Genomic DNA, 16,307 nt, shown 5'->3' on the forward strand with positions numbered 1-16,307 from the left:
TGGGCTTTTCCTTGGAGTTGAACTTGCTCCACGCCACCTCCTCGAAGCGGTTGGGCTTGGTGTGGATGAACTTTGTATCCTGAGGGACGGGCTTGTTGGGGTCACTGGCAGGGTAAAGGGAGAGGCAAGAAAATTCTGCGTTGAGAAAACTACCCGAGGCGGACATCTTCATTGCAAGACGGGTTGAATTTAGGAGCAGGGAGGTTATGCTGCAACTGTACAAGGTCCTGGTGCAGATCTCGTCTCCTTACTTGAGGAAGCCCAGAATATCAAGCACCACTGAACAGTACAGGCCCTTCAGCCCTCAATATTGTGCTGACCATCTTTATACTCCTACCAAAAAAAATGCTAAACCCTCCCTACCCCGTAACCCACTATTGCTCTTTCATCCATGTTTCTAAAAGTCTCTTAAATGCCCCTAATGTTCCCTAGTCTCCATCACCATCCCAGGCAATGTATTCCAGACACCCACAACTCTCTGTATTTAAATAAAACCTAACCCACCCGCCCCCCCCCACCAAGATCTCCCCTAATCTTCCCTCCCTTCACTTTGTAGAGATGTCCTCTGGTGTTTGTTACTCCTGTCCTGGGAAACAGGAGCAGAATCTTGAGAATCTTTATGAAGTCCAAAGAGAAAAGTCCCAGCTCTGCTCACCTTGCCTCATTAGACACGTTTTCCAATCCAGGCAACATCCTGGTCAATCTCCTCTGCGCCCCCATCCTTCCTATAATGAGGTGATCAGAATGGGACCCAATGCTCACCAGAGATCTGCAATATGACCTCTCTTCTCCCGAACTCAATCCCCCAATGTCCCATAGGCCTTCTTCACTATCCTACCAACCTGAATAATAATAATAACAATTACAGCACGGAAACAGGCCATTAGGCCCTTCTAGTCCGCACCGAACCAAACACCCCTTTCTAATCCCACCTCCCTGCACAATGCCCATAACCCTCCATCTTCCTCTCATCCATATACCTGTCCAACCTTTTCTTAAATAATACAATTGACTCCGCCGCCACTATTTCTCCCGGAAGATCATTCCACACAGCTACCACTCTCTGAGTAAAGAAGTTCCCCCTCATGTTACCTCTAAACCTCTGCCCCTTAATTCTTAACTCATGTCCTCTTGTTTTAATCTTTCCTCCTCTTAACGGAAATAGTCTATCCACATCCACTCTGTCTATCCCTTTCATAATCTTAAATACTTCTATCAAATCCCCTCTCAACCTTCTACGCTCCAAAGAATAAAGACCCAATCTGTCCAATCTCTCCCCATACTCCAGATGCTTAAACCCAGGCAACATTCTGGTAAACCTTCTCTGCACTCTCTCCACTCTGTTTATATCCTTCCTATAATTAGGCGACCAGAACTGCACACAGAACTCCAAATTAGGCCGCACCAACGTCTTATACAATCTCAACATCACCTCCCAACTCCTATATTCCATGCAATGATTGATAAAGGCCAGCATACTAAAAGCCTTCTTCACCACCCTATTCACGTGAGTTTCTACCTTCAGGGAACGATGTACCGTCACTCCTAAATCTTTCTGCTCTTCTGTATTCCTCAATGCTCTCCCATTTACCACATATGTCCTATTCTGATTCTTCTTACCAAAATGAAGCACCTCACACTTATCAGCATTAAATTCCATCTGCCATTTTTCAGCCCACTTTTCTAAGCAGCCCAAATCCCTCTGCAATCCTAGAAAACCTTCTTCATTATCCACTATTCCACCTATCTTAGTATCGTCTGCATATTTACTAATCCAATTCACCACCCCATCATCTAGATCATTAATGTATATAACGAACAACAATGGGCCCAATACAGATCCTTGAGGCACACCACTGGTCACCGGCCTCCAACCTGACAGACAATTATCCACTACCACTCTCTGGCCTCTCCCTTTCAGCCAATGTTCAATCCATTTGACTATCTCAAAATTTATACCTAAAGACTGCACCTTCCTAACTAACCTTCCATGTGGTACCTTATCGAAGGCCTTACTGAAGTCCATATAGACAACATCCACTGCGCTACCCTCATCCACATTCCTAGTCACCTCTTCAAAAAATTCAATCAGATTGGTCAAACATGACCTTCCTCCCACAAATCCATGTTGAGTACTCCTGATCAGACCCTGTCTATCCAGATGTTTATAAGTACTATCTCTAAGAATTTTCTCCATTAATTTACCTACCACAGACGTCAAACTTACAGGCCGATAGTTGCCAGGCTTCCTCCTTGAACCCTTTTTAAATAACGGAACCACATGCGCAATGCGCCAATCCTCCGGCACTATCCCCATATCTAATGACATTCGAAAAATTACCGCCAGAGCCTCTGCTATTTCCTCCTTCACTTCTCTCAATGTCCTGGGGAAGATCCCGTCTGGTCCTGGAGACTTATCCACCTTTATATTCTTCAAAAGCCTTAAAACTACACCTTTTGTAATCTCTATATTCCCCATATTTACCCAATTTGCTTTTTTTATCCCACATCTCCCAATATCCTTCTCCTTAGTGAATACCGAAGAAAAGAAACTGTTCAATATCTCCCCCATTTCTCTAGGTTCCACACACAGTTTTCCACTCTGAATGTAGACCTTGAGAGATTTGTGACCCAACGTTCCTCTCTTCTTCCCCACTGTTCAGTTATCGACCATTAACCCTTTACTCTGCCTTCATGTTTGACCTTCCAAAATACATCACCTCACACTTATCCAGATTGAACTCCATCCGCCACTTTCCTGCCCAACTCTGGATCCTGTCTATATCCTGTTGTAACCTATATTATTCTATCTGGTCTTCCTTTATCCCACCATCCTCACATCAAATCTATGTCTCTGATCACCCACTCCCTGACTGTGTGATCCATCTTCTCCCAACTTACACCTTGATTTATCCTCTCTCTCTCTCTCTCTCTCTCTCTCTCTCTCTCCCCCCCAACCACCCCAAATGCTGGCATCAACCTATCTGGTGCCTCCAACCATCACCTCCCTCTAGACAACCAATCCCTTGCATCAGTGCTTCACACCACCCTGCTCTACTTGCCTCCATCCATCACCTACACCTGGTCCACCAATCCCCTGCCTCTATCCATCACCTACACCTCCAATCCCCTGCCTCTATCCATCACCTACACCTGCTCCACCAACCCCCTGCCTCTATCCATCACCTACACCTGGTCCATCAATACCCTACCTCTATCCATCACCTACACCTGCTCCACCATTCCCCTGCCTCTATCCATTACCCATATCTGCTCCACCATTCCCGTGCCTCTATCCATTACCTATATCTGCTCCACCATTCCTGTGCCTCTATCCATCACCTACACCTGGTCCACCAATCCCCTGCCTCTATCCATCACCTACACCTCCAATCCCCTGCCTCTATCCATCACCTACACCTGCTCCACCAACCCCCTGCCTCTATCCATCACCTACACCTGCTCCACCAACCCCCTGCCTCTATCCATACTTACACCTGGTCCATCAATCCCCTACCTCTATCCATCACCTACACCTGCTCCACCAATCCCCTGCCTCTATCCATCACCTACATCTGGTCCACCAACCCCCTGCCTCTATCCATTACTTACATCTGGTCCACCAATCCCCTGCCTCTATCCATCACCTACACCTGCTCCACCAATCCCCTGCCTCTATCCATCACCTACACCTGCTCCACCAACCCCCTGCCTCTATCCATTACTTACAGCTGGTCCACCAATCCCCTGCCTCTATCCATCACCTACACCTGCTCCACCATTCCCCTGCCTCTATCCATCACCTATGGCTGAATCTTTCCTCAAAGGATTAAACCCCTCATCTCTGGAATCAACCTGGTGAAGCTCCTCTGCACAGTCTCCAAACCCAATCCGTCCTTCCTCAAGTCGGGAGACCAGAACCACACGCAGTGCTCCAGACACAGCCTCACCTGGACCTTGAGGAAGGGGGTGGAGCCTAGGCCAGCAAACGAGAGATGGATACAGGTAGCGGGGCGGGGGGGTGGGGGAGTAATTGAGGGGTGACGGGCAAGGGAATGGAAAGAAATGGGGGCGGGGAACTAGAGGCAAAGAGAGGGATCCAGGAAAGGAAGAAACTCAGAGTGGGGGGGGGGTGTTCCAGTGGAAATTGAAGGTCGATATTGTTGCCAAGGGGCTAAGATGTAAATATAAGGTGTTTAGTTAAAGTTTAATTTTAATGATAGAGCGCAGTAGAAGGTCCTTCCAACTCATAAAATCCCCAACCGCCTGATTAACCTGCGACCCTGGTACATTTTGGAGGAGAAGGTACAAACTCTGTGCAGACAACCCCAGATTTGAACCCCAGGTCGCTGGCGCTGTAACATCATGGCACTCATCATATGGCCCAAAGCGTTGTTTTGGAATGAAAGAGCACAGGCTGCAGGTAAGAGGTCCTAGGGGATTAGAGGAGGGAGGGCAGAAGAGGCTGAGAGGGGATGGGAGGGGTGACTCGCTGAATGGCACGAGCTGGAGGAAAGGAGATGTTCAGGGGAGGGAGGGGCTTAACAGAAAATGGAGGTCGAAGGTTGGAGGGGGCCCAGACGGAAGATGAGGTGCTGTTCCTCCAATTCGCGGGTGGTCTCCATCTGGCAGTGCGTGAGACTGTGGATAGCCAGATCAGCGAGGGGATGGGATGGGCGGCCACTGGGAAATCCACGCTATCGTGGCGAGCAGAGTGAAGGTGCTCAACAAAGCCAACTCCCAGTCTGCGCCAGTCTCCCCGACGTAGCGGGAGCACCGGATGCAGCAGACGACCCACCCTCCCCCTCCCACAGAGATGCTGTTTCACTCGAAAAGGCTGTTTGGGAACCCGAACGGCGGTGAGGGAGGGAGGGAGTGTGGGTGCAAACGGAGCATCTCCTGAGGTCACAGGGGCTAGGTGCTGAGGGGGCGATTGGTGGGGAGGGAGGAGTGGACAAGGGAATCATGGAGGGAGAGGTCACTGCAGAAGGCGGAGAGGGGAGGAGAGAATGATGAGTCTGGTAGTGGGATCACGTGGTGGAAATGGGCAATTAGAATCTGTGCACTCATGGCAATCTTGGGATGCGTTTTGTTAATGGGTCTGTTGTCTAGAAGAGGCAGGTATATGGAGATTGTTGGATGGGGGGGTTGTTTGGGGATTGGATGTGGCGTTGGGGATCGGGTGGCATTGGTAGTAGTTCTGGGATCGGAGGTGGTGTTGGTTACAGAGTGGGTGTTGGTGGTTTGGGGTTTAGAGGGGCTTTTTGAGATTGGATGGGGTGTTGGCGATCAGAGGAGGTGTAGGGACTGGAGGGAGTGTTGTGGATGGTTTGGAGATGAGGGGTGTTGGGATGGTTTGGGGGATTGGAGAATGATGGTTTGGAAATTGGAGTAGGTTTTGGGGACTGGAGAGGGTGGTAAGGGGTGTGGTTTGTGGATCGTAGGGGTATTGAGAATAGTTTTGGGGTTTAGAGGATGCATTGGGGTGGGGGATTCGGAGGGGTGTTGGGGAAAATTTGAGGATCAGAGGGGGAATTGAGGATCGAAGGCGGTGGTGGGTTGATTTGTGGTTTGGAGAGGGTGTTGGGGACTGAAGAGAGTATTAGTGGTGGTTTGGGGATTAGAGGGGTGTTGGGGATTGGAGAGGATATAAGGGGTGGCTTTGGGATTGGAGGGATGTTGGGTATTGGAAGGAATATAAGAGGAAGTTTGGGGATTGGAGAGAGGGTTGGGGACCAAAGAGAGTATAAGAGGTGGTTTGGGGATTGGAGGGGTGTTTGGGATTGGAAGGGATATAAGAGGTGGTTTGGGGATTGTAGGGGTGTTGGGGATTGGAGAGGACATAAAGGGAGGTTTGGGGATTGGAGAGGGCATTGGGAACTGAAGAGAGTATTAGGAGTGGTTTGGGGATTGGAGGGGATATTAGGTGTGATTTGGGGATTCAAGAGGGAGTTGGAGACTGAAAAGAGTATTCAGGGTGGTTTGGGGATTGGAGGGGTGTTGGGGTCTGAAAAGAGTATTAGCGATGGTTTAGGGATTGGAGTGAATATGAGGAGTGGTTTGGGGATTGGAGGGGTGTTGGAGATTGGAAGGGATATAAGGGGTGGTTTTAGGATTGGAGGACTGTTGGGGATTGGAGGGGATATAAGGGGAGGTTTGAGGTTTGGAGATAGCATTGGGGACTGAAGAGAGTATTAGGGGTGGTTTGGGGACTGGAGGGGTGTTGGGGATTGGAAGGGATATAAGGGGAGGTTTGGGGTTTGGAGGGGGTGTTGGGGACTGTAGAGAGTATTAGGGGTTTGGGGATCGGAGGGGTATTTGGGATTAAGGGGTGGTATTAGAGGTGGTTTTAGAATCGTAGGGATGCTGGTGATTGGAGGGGGCACTGGGTGGTTTAGGGGATGGAGTGGGTGTTGGTGGTAGTTGAAATCGGGGATTTGGGTGTGGCTTGGGGAACAGAAGGGATGTTGGGGATCAGAGAGGTTATTGGGGTTGGTTTGTGGGTGTTGGGAGGTATGTGGAATGGAGTGGGTATTGGGGATAGTCTTGAGGGTTAGAAGATGTATTGAGGTGGAAGGCTCAGGGTTCACAGGAGTGTTGGGGATTGGAGGGGATATTAGGGTTGATTTGGGGATTGGGTTATTAGCAGTGTTCGGGATTGGAGGGGTATTGTGTGGTTTAGGGATCAGAGGGGGTGTTGGGGGTGGTTGGAATTGTGGATTTGGGTGCGATTTGGGGATTGGAGAGGGTGTTGGGGACGGAAGAGAATGTTAGGGGTGGTTTGGGGATTGGAGGGGATATAAGGGGAGGTTTGGGGTTTGGAGAGTGTGTTTGGTACCGAAGATAGTATTATGGTTGTTTTGGAGATTCCAGGGGTGATGGGGATTGGAGGGGATATAGGGTGTGTTTTGGGGTTTGGAGAGGGTGTTTGGGACTGAAGAAAGTATTAGGGGTGGTTTGGGGATTGGAGGGGTGTTGGGGATTGGAAGGGATATAACAGGTGGTTTGGGGATTGGAGGGGATATAAGGGCTGGTTTGGGGATTGTAGGGGTGTTGGGGATTGGAGGGTATATAAGTGGTGGTTTGGGGATTCTAGGGGTGTTGAGGATTGAAGGGGATATAAGGGGAGATTTGGGGTTTGGAGGGGTGTTGGGGATTGGAGGGGATATGAGGGGTGGTTTGGGGATTGGAGGGTTGTTGGGGATATAAGCAGTGGTTTGGGGATTGGAGGGGTGTTGGGTATTGGAGGGGATATAAGGGGAGGTTTGGGGCTTGGAGGTGTGTTGGGGACTGAAGAGAGTATTAGCGGTGGTTTGGGGATTTGACAGAATATAAAGCGTGGTTTGGGGATCAGAGGGGTGTTGGGGATTGGGGGTAGGTATTAGGGGTGGTTTTGGAATCGTAGGGGTGCTGGTGATTGGAAATGGCATTGGGTGGTTTAGGGGATGGAGTGGGTGTTGGTGGTTGTTGAGATCGGGGACTTGGGGTCTTGGGGAACAGAAGGTGTGTTTGGGATTGAAGAGTTTAATGGGGTGGGTTTGTTGATTGGGTTGTTGGGAGGATGGGGAAACGTAGTGCATATTGGGGATAGCTTTGGCAGTTGGAAGATGCATTGAGGTGGGAGGTTCAGGGTTCGCAGGAGTGTTGGAGATGGAGGGGATATTAGTGTTGATTTAGGGATTGGATTATTAGGGGTGTTGAGGATTGGAAGGGTATTGGTGTGGTTTAGGGATCAGACGGGGTGTTGAGGGTGGTTGGAATTGGTGTTATGGGGTTGGTTTGAGGATTGGAGAGGGCTTTGGGGACTGCAAAGAATATTTGGGGAGTTTTGGGGATTGGATGGCTTTGGGTATTGGAGGGGACATAAGGAGTGGTTTGAGGATTAGAGGGGTGTTGGGAATTGGAGGTGATATAAGGGGAGGTTTGGGGATTGGAGGGGTGTTGTGGATTGGAGAGGATATAAGGGGAGATTTGGCATTTGGAGAGGGCATTGGGGATCAAAGAGTGTATTAGGGGTGGTTTGGGGATTAGAGGGTTGTTGGGGATTGGAGGAGTGTTGGTGATTGGACGGGATATAAGGGGAGGTTTGTGGTCTGGAGAGGTCATTGGGGACCAAAGAGTGTATTGGGGTGGTTTGGGGATTGGAGGGTTGTTTGGGATTGGAAGGGATATAAGAGGTGTTCTTGGGATTGGAGAGGATGTTGGGGAGCGATGAGAGTATTTGGGGTGGTTTGGGGATTGGAGGTGTGTTGTGGATTTGAGGGGATATAAGGGGGGGGGGTTTGGGGTTTAAAGGGGTGTTGGGGATTGGTGGAGATATAAGGGGAGGTTTTGGATTTGGAAAGGACATTGGGGATCGAAGAGAATATTTGGTGTGGTTTGGGGTTGGAGGGGTGTTAGGCATTGTTGGGGTTATTGGGGTTGGTTTGAGGATAGTTTTGGGGGTTAGACCATGTATTGGGGTGGGAGGTTTGGGGTTTGCAGGAGTGTTGGGGATTGGAGGGGATATTAGGGTGGTTTGGGGTTCAGAGGTGGTGTTGGGGCCGGTTGGAACTGGGGGTGTTTGGGAATTGGAAAGGGCATTGGGGACCAAAGAGAGTATTAGGGGTGGTTTGGGGATGGAGGGGTGTTGGGGATTGGAGAGGATACAAGGGGGGGTTTGGGGTTTCAAGGGGTATTGGTGATTGGATGGGACATTAAGGTGAGGTTTGGCATTTGGAGAGGGTATTGGGGACTAACGAGAGTATTAGGGGTGGTTTGGGGATTGGAGGGGTGTTGGGGATTGAAGAGGACATAAGGTGAGGTTTGGGGTTGTGGAGGGCATTGGCGACCGAAGAGAGTATTTGGGGTGGTTTGGGGTTTGGAGAGGGCATTGGAGACTGAAGAGAGTATTAGGGGCGGTTTGGGGATTGGAGGGGTGTTGGGGATTAGAAGGGATATAAGGGGAGATTTGGGGTTTGGAGAGGGCATTGGGGACCAAAAAGATTATTTGGGATGGTTTGGGGATTGGAAGGATGTTGGGGATTGGAGGGAATATAAGGGGTGGTTTGGGGATTGGAGAGGGCATTGGGGACCGAAGAGAGTATTAGGGGTAGTTTGGGGATTGGAGGGGTGTTGGGGATTGGAGAGGATATAAGGTGAGGTTTGGGGTTGTGGAGGACATTGGCAACCGAAGAGAGTATTTGGGGTGGTTTGGGGTTTGGAGAGGGCATTGGGGACTGAAGAGAGCATTAGGGGTGGTTTGGGGATTGGAGTGGTGTTGGGGATTGGAGGGGATATCAGAGGTGGTTTGTGGATTGGAGGGGTGTTGGGGTTTGGAGAAGATATTAGGGGAGGTTTGGGGTTTGGAAGGGTGTGGGGACCGAAGAGAGTATTAGCGGTTGTTTGGGGATTGGTCAGGATATAACGGGTGGTTTGGGGATTGGATGGGTGTTGAGGATTGGAGGGGGTATTAGGGGTGGTTTGGGAATTGGGAGGGTTGCTGGCAATTGAAGGGGGCATTTGGTTGTTTAGGGGATGGAAGGGGTTCTGGTGTTAGTTGAGATCTGGGATTTGAGGGTGTTTTGGTGAACAGAAGGTGTGTTGGGGATCGGAGGGGGTATTGGGGTTGGTTTGTGGATTGGGGTGTAGGGAGGTATGGCGAAATGGAGTGTGTATTGGGACAGTTTTGGGGGTTAGAGGAGGTATTGGAGTGGGATGTTTGGAGGGGTGATGGGGATTGGAGGGGATATTAGGGTTGATTTGCGTATTGGGGTATTTGGGGTGTTGGGGATTGGTAGGCTATTGGGGTGATTTAGGGATTGGAGGGGTGATGTGTGTGGTTGGAATTGGGGATTTGGGGGTTATAGGGGATGTTTAGAATTGGAGGGGTTATTGGGGGTAATTAGTGGATCGGAGGGGGTATTGGGGGTGGTTTATAGATTGGGGTGTTGGGAGGTATGGGGAAATGGAGTGGGTATTGAGGGTACTTTTGGGGGTTAGTGGAGGTATTGGGGTGGGTGGTTTTGGGGATTGGTAGGTGACCTCTCCCCTGCTTTGCACATTGGGCCAGGAGATCCGTGATCCTGAGCACTGGCCTTTCACCCCCATCCCCCCAACCGCGGCAGGACTTTTGTGCCGTGCTTACCCAGTCTTGGCAAAGTTGGTCCAGTAGGTCATCACCACAGCACTGAGCATAACGTCATTCTTGGAGAAGTTGCAGGGGAAGAGCTCGGTGACGCCGATCATGGGCACGCCGAACACGTAGGGGATCTCGTCGCCGTGCGCTGCGTCCGCCCACACCGCCTTCATCTCACTCTGGCAGTGATGGTAAAACGTGTAGAAGTAAGTTGGAGACTGGTACTCAGCGTGGAGACGGGCAGTGGCGATGGCCGGGGCCACCCACTGGTGGTCGGTGAAGAGCGCCAGAAGTGTCTTGCGCCGCATCTCGCCATTGTCACGGTCTGCCCAGTCCGTGTACATGAACTTGATGGTCTCGCGCAGGATATCCTTGCCCTGCGGGTAGCCATAGAGGTTGTCCACGAAGTTGGAGACGGCAAAGTCAAAGTAGCTGGCTGACACACCGTCCTCGTTGTCCACCAGCGACTCCACGAACTTGAAGCCCTCGCCTTGGTTGACCCCCAGCAGGATGTCGTAGTTGAGGAACTCGCCCTGCTCCATCAGGATCTCCGGGTCATCGGGCAGGACGTCCCCGTCCACCACCGGCCCAAAGGCAATGTGGTAGCGGGTGGGCTGGATGTCCTGGTCCACCAGTTCCCGGTAGGACTTGCCTCGCAGGCACTCCACCATGTCCACAGTCTCGGCAAAGTTGCAGCCCACCTTCTTGGCCAGCATGCGAGTGTACTTGGCCGGCTGGTAGTTAACCGACCAGCTCGAGATGGCAGTTCCGCTTTGGGCTATGGCCCTCTGGAAGAGGCCTGTGGGTGGTGAGAGAGAGGGTGGGAGATAAACGTCAGCCGCTGCGCCAAGCCCCCGCATCCTCTGATGGGTGTATCATTCATTGACCCATCTGACTCTGAGGGTGGCTGTTTGGCCCCACAACCTGTGCTAACTCCCCCTCTTCTATTCTCACATATCCCTTCAAACCCCCCCCCCCCCATCCTCTCCTGCCAGTTGAACCTGCCGCTCCCACAGTGCTGGAGTGATGTAGGCCATTCGGCCCATCGAACCCCACCAGCCATCAGTCATGCTGGTTAATTTAATTTAGACATACAGCATGGTAACAGACCCTTCCGGCCCACGAGCCCATGCCGCCCAATTACACCTAATTGACCTACAACCCCTGGTATGTTTTTTGAAGGGTGGGGGGAAACTGAAGCCCCTGGAGGAAACCTACTCAGAACCTGGGGAAACATACAAACTCCTTAACACTAGATTCAAACCCTGGTCCTGGTCGCTGGTGCTACACTAACCGTGCCGGCATGGTGGGGAGAAGGTCTCATCTTCTCCCCACCACACCCCTATTAACAAACCCCCCCGCCCCACCCCAGATCCGATCCTCTCACCCACAAGGGAGGGGAAGGTGGGGGAGGAGCACAATTTAGAGTGGCCAGTTAATCCCAACGCCCCTCCCTCCGCACAGTGGCAGGGAGGTGGGGGTGGTACCAGGTGCATCCGGAGGAACCCACAGGGGACACAGGGAGAAGGCACCATCTCCCGCCAGTGAGCAGCGTTCCCCAGGTGGGGATCGAACCTGGGGCTCTGGAGGTAGGGATTCTACCCACTGTGGCCCAGCGAGGAGCCCACCACCATCCCCCTCTCCCCCCAAAGTCAGTTCCCCTTCCCACTCTCGACTTCATTGTGACTTACTCTCTTTCTGAGGAGAACGAGCCCTCCTGCTGTCTTCCCCATCCTCTCCACACCCTGAAAATTCTGCATGTCTGATCCCCACCTCTCATGCCCTCTCAGTGAGGGCATGAATCTGACATCATCGTAATGTGCATCAATGGAGAATGAGCTGGAATGGCCCCGTCCCCATCAGGCACCATTGTCCTCACCAGAGCCCAGCCCCATTTTGGGTGAGCATCTTGAAGAGCCAGAAAGAGAGATGGGAGGTGTGACAGATCAGCTCTTCGCACACCGCCCCCCCAGGCCCAGAGGGAGGTGCCGAGATGGTCGGACGAATCGACTCCACCTTCTCTCCGACATGAGGCTCACCTGTGGTTGGCAATCCTTCAGGGTGGGATTGGAGTCTCCAGGTTTCAACCTCGCTGGGTGCACCCCAGCGTGGGATGGGAGTGGCTCCACTCGAAATCAGCAGCCGGGCCATCAGGCAAACTTGCCACCCCCTCGCTCCCCCATAAACTCCCTCAACATCTATGTACTGAAGGATCCCATCACACCAAGGACACACAGCACAGAAACAGGCCATCAAACCAACCCCCCCCCCCCACCGTACTGACCAAGATGGCTATCTGCTCCAACCCACAACCCCCCCAAACCCAACCCGATCTGAGTACCTGTCCAAATGTCTATTAAACAGTGGTTCCCACCTTGACTAATTCATTCTGCCACACCCTCTGTGCGGAATAAAGCCCATCCCATCTCCTTTGTCCTCTTGCTTTAAACCCGAGTCCTGCACCCTGGGAAAAGGACTGATTTTGAGGATATATCAAGCATGGTAGATATCACACATCACAGGAAAATCCCTCCCTATCACTGAGAACATCTACAGAGAACGCTGCCATCAGAGAGCAGCAGCGATCACCAAGGATCCACTCCACCCAGCACATTCTCTGTTCTCGCTGCTGCCATCAGGAGCGAGGTCTAGGCCCACAAGACTCACCCCACCTGGTTCAGGAGCAGCTGCTCCCCCTCCACCATTGGACCCCTCAACGACAACTCAATCAGGGACTTACTTGTGCACTTTATTGATTTTCTTTTTATTCTCTCTGTATTGCACAGTCAGTTTGTTTATATTCGTTATCTGTTCACTGGCGGACCACGACAATGGCAAGATGCGGCACAAGACGCTGCTGGCGCTCTTCACTGACCACCAGTTCTTTATTTGTTTACATGTTTACGCTGTGTACAGTTAATTTTTTTTTTGCATGACCAATTAGCGGTAATTCTGCTGTGCCTACAGGAAAAAGGAATCTCAGGGTTGTATGTGACGCCATGTATATTCTCTGACAATAAATCTGAATTAGAGGGGAGAAGATGGACATTGCTTCACTGGTTTTCCAGAAGACATCAGTTAAAGTGCTGTGTAAAAGATACAGAAAATAAGGATGCGTGGAATTGGGGGTGACGTATTAGTCTGGATAGCAGATTGGTTAACCAATAGAAAGCAGGAGAGTTGGGGTACAGGGGTCTTTTTCTGGATGGCAATCGGTGGTGTGCAGGGTGTCACAGGGGACACATGACTTCAAATCCTCTACATCCACAGTTGAACAGTGAAGCAAGAAAAGGAGTTCACAGAGTGAAACTGTTGCACTGGACAGTGCCTTAGATTTGCATCAAGCTCTGTTGAGTTACAGAGCTTCACCACTTGAGCGTGGCACGTCACCCGCTGAGCTTCTGATGCGACATAGACTATGCACTGCACTTCCCTACTCTGCAGACCCAAACAAGAACTGATGTCGAAGATTCTGAATGGAAAAAAAATCATCTGCAGTGGAGACAAAAAGCAAACTATGACAAGTCAGTGGGAAGCTTAGGACCACTGGTACAACATGACCCAGGGAGACGCTGAGATTCCCACCCTTGGGACAAGAAGGTCACTGTTCAGGAGGAAGTAAATCCAAGATCCTACCCTGTCAGAACAGAGGATGGTTAAATACTGAGAAGGAATCGAAAGAGCCTGCTGAATACGCAAGAGACACTGCCAGAACAGACAAATGCGGAGGATCCAGCCTGCACAGCAACAGAGGAAACACCACCAGGGCTGGACAGTAATGGAAGAGTGGAGCCGACACATGCACCTGTGTTAAGAAGATCCACACATGTTATCAAATCACCTGACAGGCTGAATATCTTTTAAAAAAAAAGAACTGTACATTTAAAAAGTTTGTGCTTCTGATGTTGTGTTTATGTTTGTGTTGAACTTTAAATTAAAGTGAGTACTGTATTAGTGTGTCGTGCTGTTCGATTAAACATCTCAAGGAAAGGGGATGTAATGATAGAGTGCTAGTGATGCTCTTAACCACTAGAGGGAGTTGGAGCCTAGTTTGTTGCTGCTTGAGTTGGATTTGAGATGGATGCTGCCACAAGGTGTGTGTTCTTTAGCTAATCAAATATAGTTGTTTTAAAAGAACTCAAGTTGATTACAATAAAAAAAAATCACAGAAGGCCAATAGAATGTTGGCCTTCATCGCTGGAGGGATTGAATTTAGGAGGAGGGAGGTTATGCTGCAATTGTGTCTGGAGCACTGTGTGCAGTTCTGGTCTCCTTACTCAAGGAAGGATGGACCAGCTTTGGAGGTGGTGCAGAGGAGGTTCACCAGGTTGATTCCAGAGATGAGGGGGGTTGGCCTATGAGGAGAGATTGGGTCATCTGGGACTGTACTCACTGGAATTTGGAAGAATAAGAGGGGATCTTGTAGAAACATATAAAATTATGAAAGGCCTACATAAGATAGAGAGGGTAAGTTGTTCCCATTGGTGGGGGAGACCAGAACTAGGGAACATGGCTTCAAGATTTAGGGTAGTACATTTAGGACGGAGATGAGAAGGAACTGCTTCTCCCAGAGGGTGGGGAATCTGTAGAATTCGCTGCCCATTGAAACAGTGGAGGCGACCTCAGTAAATATATTTAAAAGAAGGTTAGCAGAGCTGGGACTTTTCTCTTTGGAGCATAGAAGGAGGGTGAGAGGTGACTTAATAGAGGTCTACAAGATTCTGATAGGATGGATGGCCAGGGTCTGTTTCCCCAGGGCGGAAGTTGCAAACACCAGAGAATGTGAAAGGAGGGAAGTTTAGGGGAGACGTCAGGGGTAATTTTTTTTCACAGAGGGTTGTGGGTGTCTGGAATGCATGGACAGGTGTGGTGGTGGAGGCTGGAACATTAGGGGCATTGAAGAGATTCTCAGGCACATGGTTGAAAGAGAAATAAAGGCATATCAGGTAAGGAGGGCTTAGATTTTTTTGGGGGGGTGTAGGTATATATGGGTCGACACAACATCTTGGGGAAAGGGGCCTGGACAGTGCTGGAATGTTCCATGTACTCCCTTCTCTCCATTCCTCTGAATCTTTTACACACTCCAGGACATCTGAGATGTCTTTTTTTTAGACATAGGCACGGTAACAGGCCATTTCAGCCCAGAAGCTCGTGTGCCCATTAACCTACATTTCGAATGGTGGGAGGAAAACAGAGCCTCCCTGACGAAATCCCATGCAGAATCGAGGAAGAACGTGCAAACTCCTTACAGACAGTGTGGGATTTGAATCCTGGTCCTGATCGCTGGTGCTGTAAAGGCGTTGCGCTAACCACTACACCAATCGTGCCCCCTTCGGAAAACCATCGAACTTTACAGCACAGAAAGCAGGCCCTTTGGCCCTTCTGCCAAATGATTGTTCTGCCTCATCCCACTGACATGGACCCAGCCCATACTCCTCCCATCCATGTACCTGCCCAAATTTTCCTTAAATGTTAAAATCGTGCTTGCTTCAGGTGGCAGCTCGTTCCACAATCCCATTCTTCTCTATGTGAAGAAGTTCCCCCTAAACTTCTCCCCATTCAGCCGTATAATCTCCTCTCACTGACATCTTTGGGCAGAAGGAGACCTGTTGGGCAGAGTCCTGTGGGGGAGGAATGATCAGATGTGATGCAGGACCAGGTGGATATTTGCGGGGTCCCAGAGAAGGAATTGATATCCTGTCGTGGGCTGGTAAATCACTGAGAGAGACCCTCCGGGCCACCAGGTCCACACTGAACTTGATTGTCTAGAGAAGCTAATCCCATCTGGCCTCCTCCGTGTACACTCCAACACACTCCCAGACATCCCATAATCAAGTCGAAAGGTGCAGAGGGCATAAGATCTAATGATATCCCTTCAGGAATAGTGGAATAAATGTACAATATATCAACAAATGGAACACATAGATTCCCATAAATATCCACATACCTGGGGAAATCTCCCCCACAAGGGGAAATTTCTCACCCCTGGGGTACTCCTATAAGCCTGGGGAAATCCCACAAAGTTAGGTAAATCCCTCACTCCTGTCGAATTCACTCACCCCTGTCGAAATCACTCACCCCTGGGGAAATCAGACACACCTGGGGAAATCAGACACACCTGGGGAAATCAGACACACCTGGGGAAATCAGACACACCTGGGGAAATCAGACACACTTGAGGAATTTCCAC

General features: G+C 50.4%; 1 protein-coding gene across 1 annotated transcript in view; it reads right to left on the reverse strand.

Annotated features, from left to right (window-relative positions):
- Positions 1 to 16,307, reverse strand: part of LOC138753063 (neuroligin-2-like) — a 464,672-nt gene that overhangs the window by 4,177 nt on the left and 444,188 nt on the right. The window contains exons 5-6 of the mRNA XM_069915655.1: positions 10,127 to 10,916; positions 6 to 104 (exon numbers count right to left, since the gene is read on the reverse strand). Coding sequence (XP_069771756.1) covers positions 6 to 104; positions 10,127 to 10,916 — 889 coding nt within the window. The remainder of the gene's footprint in view (positions 1 to 5; positions 105 to 10,126; positions 10,917 to 16,307) is intronic.

Source organism: Narcine bancroftii, chromosome 2 (genome assembly GCF_036971445.1).
Source record: "Narcine bancroftii isolate sNarBan1 chromosome 2, sNarBan1.hap1, whole genome shotgun sequence".
Lineage (NCBI taxonomy): Eukaryota > Metazoa > Chordata > Chondrichthyes > Torpediniformes > Narcinidae > Narcine > Narcine bancroftii.